This window comes from Halyomorpha halys, unplaced genomic scaffold (genome assembly GCF_000696795.3).
Source record: "Halyomorpha halys isolate HHAL.00 unplaced genomic scaffold, Hhal_1.1 Scaffold8.1, whole genome shotgun sequence".
In the NCBI taxonomy this organism is placed as follows: domain Eukaryota; kingdom Metazoa; phylum Arthropoda; class Insecta; order Hemiptera; family Pentatomidae; genus Halyomorpha; species Halyomorpha halys.
Genome location: NW_027111933.1, coordinates 824,968 through 832,836, shown reverse-complemented (window position 1 = coordinate 832,836; position 7,869 = coordinate 824,968). Strand labels below are relative to the sequence as shown.

General features: G+C 31.1%; 2 protein-coding genes across 2 annotated transcripts in view; one reads left to right on the top strand and one right to left on the bottom strand.

The window, feature by feature from the left end:
• LOC106677543 (uncharacterized) overlaps positions 1 to 7,869 on the top strand; it is an 18,223-nt gene that overhangs the window by 2,799 nt on the left and 7,555 nt on the right. Inside the window, exon 2 of the mRNA XM_014415559.3 lies at positions 2,183 to 2,841. Coding sequence (XP_014271045.1) covers positions 2,183 to 2,841 — 659 coding nt within the window. The remainder of the gene's footprint in view (positions 1 to 2,182; positions 2,842 to 7,869) is intronic.
• LOC106677595 (uncharacterized) overlaps positions 4,720 to 7,869 on the bottom strand; it is a 6,191-nt gene continuing 3,041 nt past the window's right edge. Inside the window, exon 2 of the mRNA XM_014415624.3 lies at positions 4,720 to 6,330. Coding sequence (XP_014271110.1) covers positions 5,642 to 6,330 — 689 coding nt within the window. The 3' untranslated portion in view covers positions 4,720 to 5,641. The remainder of the gene's footprint in view (positions 6,331 to 7,869) is intronic.

The window sequence follows — 7,869 nt, the reverse complement described above, 5'->3', positions numbered from 1 at the left end:
ATTTGAATTTTTTGAGAAAGCATATGAACGATAGCTTCTGTTTTCCTAGAAGCAGGGACAGAAGGTAAACACACGGTCTGCACATTCCGGTGTAAGCGTGTGTGTGCGTTTTCAGCGTGTGACCTTGTCGAATCCTCGGAAATCTACTAATATTAATAACAAATATACAATCAACAATCTCATTTTGTATTTTAGTAAATATACCACTAAATTAACAGTAATATTTTATTTGTAAACTATTCCTTTATATTAACTACATAAATACTTAGATAAAGACAGCCGAAAATTTGTTTCCTTACGACTCAACGACGGTTGAGATCTAATAGCCTATTATAGTATTTTATAGATGCCACAGTCTTATACTAAAAAAAAAAAGTGATAGTAACACAAATATGTTTTCAATAAATCTTTAATAAAGCAAGACAAGATAAAAGTCTTATTTACTTTTTATTGATTAGAACAAATGGATCACAATACTAGTTGAATTACATGGAACAGGAGTTTACATTTTTATATAAGGTTAACCAATCCGTATAAAAATAATTCAATTGGGTACATTTATTTAGACCACAGACACTGAATAATAATAATAATAACAAAAATGTACAAAGTGTATGAAGAAACTGCCCCAGGGCCTAACTTCCAGCTGCGCGCCGCTTCATATTGTAGAATTCTCCATTTTATAATAGTAATTAGTAACTAGTAGTTAGTAAATATAATAGCAATAGTAACTATTGTGAGTCATTGAGTAATATCTGAAACACAAGAGCAGATCTATGTTCTCCAGCATTATTCCAGTATGGATGCTAACAAAAACAAATCATTCGTTGTCTCCGTATTCTGCCGACTGCACTTACTGGAATGATAGTTTCGTCGCCTGGATATTGGAATGATTGATTATTATTTATCTTAGTATCAAAAAAGGTTGTAAACAGCGATAAGCCGCCTCTAGCACATGCCATTTTAGTGTGAAAGTTTGTGTCGTCAGGGTCCAGACCTCACATATCACTTCTGGTCAGGACGCAGGATGTGAAAGGTACCAAATCGACCAACCGTAAGTTCCATTTTATAGAATCGATTTTACAATTTTTTTCGAATTTCTTCAAAAACGAGTAGGTCTTATTATTTGCTCCTTGAAATAATTTGATGGGGCTTAGTTGACGAATTTTCAAAATGGCTTCCTCTAAAATACCTCTAATTTTGCTTATTAGAAATAAATAAGCAGTCCCCATGGTTAGCAATAAGAAACAATGAATAAATAAAAAATATTAACAAATTTTATTTGTAATCGAAGGAGAAAAAAAAGGAAGAATCTGAACCGAGACCACCTGTGCCAATCGCATTTATAGGTATACGGCAGGGGTGGCCAATTTTTCAGTACATAGGATCAACTTTTTATCTTAAAAGTGTGTAGCGATCGTCTTGTCATAGGTGTAGTCTAAAGGGTGGGTAGGGGTGTGAAATGCATACTATGTTTATACACCGTGTTTCAATACAAGGTGCATTCCAGCGAGGTATGGGTTGATTAGTATGTTGAAAACTATTTTTCATTTTGGAGGTAAGAAAAAAACTAAGAGTTAAACAAACTATTTAATTAATATCATAAAAATTGTTTGTTTATTTTTATACTCTACATCTTCGAATTCAATTTAATTTTTTTTTCAGAACTTTAATTATTTGAATATATTAGAAGTATTAATTTAAACAATAGTAAATTACTTACAGTTTTGATTTTAATATGTTGTTTGTTTATACGGCCCACTTTGAAGCGAACAAATTATAAATAAAAAACAGAACGTAGTAAAACAAAATTGTCTGTTTGTTTGTTTTTTACTTTCCAAAGCATTCCAATGTACTGTTTAATTTAATTTTATTCAATTTAGTAGAGATTCATGTTCCAACCAGAAAAAGTGTGGTTTTCATGTCATTCCGGAAAAATCCAAAAAATATTAATTTGTTGAGAATGTAATGCTTTATATATCGATGTTTTAATGATTCATAATTCATTTTATTATAATTATTAATATTATTATTGAAAGATTAAATTCGGAAAGGAAGTCTGGAACATGTCAATTTACACTAGAAATGTTCATTTAAAATGTTATTCCTTACCAACTAGGTGAGGAGAGTACTGTTTATACGTCTGCATGAAATGCATATGTAAGAATTTTTTTGTTTTTAGGTGAAAAATGCAAGGCGAGGTGGAACAACATTAGAGATAACTACAAGAAGTCGTTGAAGAAATTACTGAAAGCAACACAACAGCAAAAATGTATAAAACCATATAGATTTTCATGGCATTTGAATTTTTTGAGAAAGCATATGAACGATAGAGAACCTCTTTTAAAATTGGATCAAAGTTTACAGCTGTCTGAAGATAAAATGGTTGATGATGATGATGAGTCCAAGTCACAATTACCCCCCGAAGTCCTCATTAAGGAAGAAACAACACAGGAAGACAACGGTAGCATTACACCAGACTCTGAACCAGTTCTTTCTGTCCCTACGACTCAATCTGGAGCTGTCAGGAAAAGAAAATTAGTTCGCGAATCGCCTTCAACTGTCCTTATGAAATATTTATTAGAAAAGAAGTCGGCTAAAGGGACGGGGATACAAGGGCAACCAACGGTCAACTTGAAACACCCCATCGATGCTTTTTTGTTCTCACTGTCTCCTAGCTTGAAATCACTGTCGCCTCAGTTATTGACGCTGGCAAAATCCGAAATATTCGCTTGCGTTCAGAAATATGAAATGAAACTGCATAGTTCAAAGAGAAATAGTGCAGTGGCTAACAATATGGACATGCAGGCTACTTCTTCAGAGGAAGAGGAACAACCACTAGTGAGTATATTCAGTAAATTATTGAAATTATTCTTAATTATTAATATATTAAACTCACAGCTTTTTATTCAATATCTGGAAAGTGTTTCTTGATTTAAAAGACAAGAAGGTCCTGGAAGGCAACGCTTGCGTAGCTTCTTTGCCCCATGTAGCGCCTGTAGGTATTGTGGCAATATCCAACTTTTACAAAAAATATTAAAGTTGTTGATCATATTTGAGTATAAGTTGATAAGCCAAGACATGGTTACTATTTTATAATAATTAAACAATATAATGTGGTTTATACACAATACCTTTTGTAAATTAAATGTGGTTGCTGGTAAAATAAAACAATAAATTGTATTTATTTAAAATGCAATTTTAATAGAATTTTCCAAGATTTCTATTCAATTGTAGTTATTCAACGTTTCATTATTCAATTAGAGTCTTATTGAGGTCTAAAATCAAAACCAACAAATAGTTGAGCGCACAATTTACTTTTCCGATAAAAATAGAATAAATAATTGAGATATAAGCAATAAAGTAGAGGTATTTGAAGAAATATAAGCGAAAGGAGTGTATGGGATATGCTAATTTGCAACTAGAACCATATTATACTAATCTCCATCTTTCTTCTAACATCGAGCCAAATCAGATGAGCTTTTGATATGCCAAAGAAACTTAATTTTTGAATGTATAATAAACGTAGAATAAGGTATTTGACAAAATAAAACTGAATCATATTTATTGCATTCTCCAACTTTCTTCGAAAATTGAGTGCAAATCGGAAGTACGGTAAAGACTGGGCTAAACCGATACCACAGATCGTCTACATACATCAGTGAAATGACGTCCGACTAAACAGAAATCTGCAAGATCAGTCTTTACACAATCCTCCCATCTACGTTTCGGTCTACCTCCGGATCGTTTACCCGTAGGTTCAGTATTTTTTAACGTTTTTGGGATATGTTTGTTATTAAGCCCTACAACCATGTTCGTCTATTTTATTCTCTGAAATGCTATAGTCTTAATTAAATATACATGAATTAAAGTATTATTATGTATAAATGATTGACCATATTATTTCAAATTTTTAAGAAGATGGTCAGGAGTGAGGTCAAAGGAAAACAGCAAATAGTGAAAAACTATTTATTTGCCAACTTTGTAGAGCTTAGCTTGTTTTCGTATCGTTTTAGCCCTGATGAAGTTCTAAAAAGTGGACCGACGTTTCGGCAAATAAATAAAAAACAATTCTTTTGTGGAATTATTAAGACATCTTAACAGTGATACAAAATTAAGTACATATTTTATTTTATAAATTTTTCTTATAATCAAACTATTTTTTTTTTGCTTGAAGAATGTTCGTAAGTGGAAAAACTGTTCTATATATGCTCTATTCAGAGGTTTCGACCACTGGTCGTATTTTTCCATATTTTCAAACTGTCATTGAATTTTAACCAACTAAAGAAACAATAGTGTTATTTATTTCGAACATTTAAGGAATTACCAAGTTCTGCGAATTTCAGATTTTTAACTCTTCTATGGAAGATAAAAGCGTAAATAAACTTTTGCTAAACATTTCTTGTTTTATTAATATTTTTGATTGCAAATATTTATTTATTGACATTTACAACTGTATATAAAATACAACAAGTAAATTTTAAGTAAGATCATAATGGTATGATTCAGCATGTAGAGAACCCTAAAAACATTTTTACAATATAAGTAAAATAATTAAAAGTACAAATAATTAAAACATTAAACTCATTAAATATATTTTAATATTTGATTTTAACGAAGTTTCATGTAAAAAATAAAAAATATTTGCATTAATGTCAAATAAAATTACCAAAAACATAGAATATCGAACAGCATTTGATGAACTTAAAATTAATAATAATTAAATACTAATTAAAATTAATATTAATAAAACATTGAACTAATTAAATATATTTTACTATTTGATTTTAACGAAGTTTCATGTAAAAAGGAAAACAAACCGATCCATCCTATTAAAAATTGTAGACGATTCCCACCGTAATGCAATTACCTTCATCCGATTTATAATACTGGCATTCAGGAATGGGAAAAAATATAAATATCAGTGGTCCTCAAAAAGATAATTTCACTCTTTAACGAAAACTCTCTCACCACTCAAACCCTCTAGTTTCTAATCTTGCATCCTCTTCCAATCCTGACAATCCTCCGAGGCGCCTCAAAAGAAGATGGCCATGATGTAAAATGACATTAGAGTGCTACCGATGGGTAGTTTCTCTACACGCCTGTAACACTCCAGTTTAACTTAGATCTGATTTACTAAATGTATTATAATGTACTGTTGTAAATAGCAATAAATAAATATTAAAAAAAAAACTCTTTAACGAATTAGGAAAAATTTATGAGAGCTAATATATTTTTTAAGATATAATTTATTAAATAATTAATTCACCATCATATATAGATTTATGTAAATACATAAAATATTCGTACATTGTTTTCTTATAATGTTTTAGAATATAAGACGCGTAATTTAATTTTAAATACGAATCTTCGTTTATTTGGTTCATAAATTGATTTTTAATAAGGTTGTTATAACACAACGTTTGTTCATATATACATGAAATACAAAATTAAAACCTTGAATCATACCCAGAGAGCATGATATTCGTAATAATTTCGTCTTCCCTAAATTTTTAATACCAGTTAGCAATCATCCTTTGAAAACAAAGTCTATTTTTCGTTTCTTTATTTTGACAGCAAGATGTATGCATTTTCTGTGTATGTGATTTCCAGGTATATGTATTTGATAGCTGAATCAATTTTATTCCAATTCCGAACGGACAATGTCTTGAATAGATGAACCCCGTTCGTTGTGCCCTTGAACACTGTCATTCTTCTTTTCTAGGAGGTCTTCAATTTCCAGGTCCGAAACCAAAGACACGACTTTAGCTTTTGCAAGAGCTTGATTGTACGGTGAGAATTTTTTTACAGTTGCTGCCAGACCTTGAAATATTTGGTCGATGTCATCGAGCGATTTCCTCTCATTCATTCTGTGATCTATAATGTATTCCATCATAATTGCAGAAGCAGTGGGTCTCCGCATCTTATTCGCAGAAACGTGCTGCCTTCGTAACCTGATTGCAGAAGCAGTCTGCCTTCGTAACATTATTCGGGAAGCTGGAACATTTTCTTTGGGAATACATTTTTTGAACGTTAGGGAGTTTGCAGGAGTTGGCAAAGGTTTGTTTGAATCTGAAGCATCTGTCTCCACGGGACTTCGCGGAGAATTTTTTTCTGTTTCTCCAATATCTGAGTTATCGCTCATATCAACATTCACTGTGGTGGTATTCCCTCTGGGGTTAAGATGTGGAAGCAAAAACGACATTTCTTCCTCAAATTTCCATCTTTTTATCTTCTTCGCTTCTTGGCCGGGTCTAGTATCTTTCCTTTTCTTTATAGCTCTCCTATAACAGTCTCTGAGATTGTACCATTGCTTTTTGCAGTCAATCGCTGAAAAATAAATAAACGATGATCAGTAAATGATTGGGACAAAAGCTGATTCAAGCAATTGGAACTTTATTGTATTTATAATGAGATGTAGATAGTTGACCGTAGATTAATAATTGGAGAAGATGGTCTGGGGGTGCGGTAAGCAAAAATAACATAAATAAACAAAAATTATTTATTCATATCGACGTTTTGACCTGAGTGTCAGGTCTTCATCAAGCAACTTGGTTTTTAGAAATCGGTTTTTCATCAAAATGTTTGTGCTATATTTTGAGGACTTTGGGGCAGGTGATTTGTAGGTCTGCACAGCTATATATATAGTTTTCACTGATCTTTTGCAGAGGCTTCAGGCTTTACTATTGCCATCGTTTGGAATTAACATTTTCAAAATGTATGCCGCTATGAAAAGATAAAAAATATACATCAATATCTTTATGTTTCTGGCACACTTGAAATTTTCCTAATTGGATAGGAGCCATTGATTGTAAGAATATCACAATAATATACAGCTCCTTTGTTTCCCAATGCTTCAAACATGTTTACTAAAGTAAAGTTTAAAGTGAATCTCATAATACTCTTTAGTGAGTATTATTTTGGTTCTCAAAACTACCAGCAGATAATAAATGCATCAAACTTTACTTACGATTTAAAAGTAAAGGAACGAGTTAGTTAAAAAAAAATATTGTTAGGTCTTTTTGGAATTAAGTTTGGGATATACTTCCACTCTTCATTTGCTATAAAAAAAATTTCAAATGGTTATTATAACTTTTGGATTTTATTGACAGATGTTTGCTCAAAGTCCGTGAAAAACAGTGATGAACGCAAGTTTCAAAATCGTGAAAGTCAGGGATTTGGTTAAATCCCTGACCTGAGGAAAACTGAATGTGTCCGGTGGAAGAAAATTAGCACAAACTTGAAATTTCAGGCTACGTGTAATGTAGTAGTAGATGAACCTTTTACTTTAAGAACTAATCTTTCTGAAGCATATTCAAAAACACAACCTGAGAGCATTAAAAATCAGCAATTCTGTCTCAAATATTTCAAACTTTACAAAATAAAGACCTTAGTTATACTCATGTTAATAATTAGTATACACCACATTATTGCTATTAATTAAATAATAATAATTGGTAATTTTAATTACCTTCTTTCAAATGTTGATGACTTACGCGGATTGTCGAATCTTCAATTAAATCTGTAAATATTACTCATGAAGTTTTTCAGGTTAGTACTACGTTTGCCGATTTTGTTCTGCCATCATTTTGGCTGAGTGTATTAGAGAAGCAACTAACGAATATTTGTCTACTAAATCATTATTTAATTCAGTCCCATTTACGTTTTATCTAACGTGATTAGGACATTTTTATCGTTAGTGAAACTATTTAAAGTTGGCTTCCTTAGATACTATGTAAGTGTAAAAGTTAAAAAAAAAAATTTAATTTTACCTCAAGTTTCATATAAATTATTAATAATATTTCATGGCATTTAACTGACAAACAATAGGTATTTTTTTTGTTTTATATCTTGGTATTTTAAAAAAAA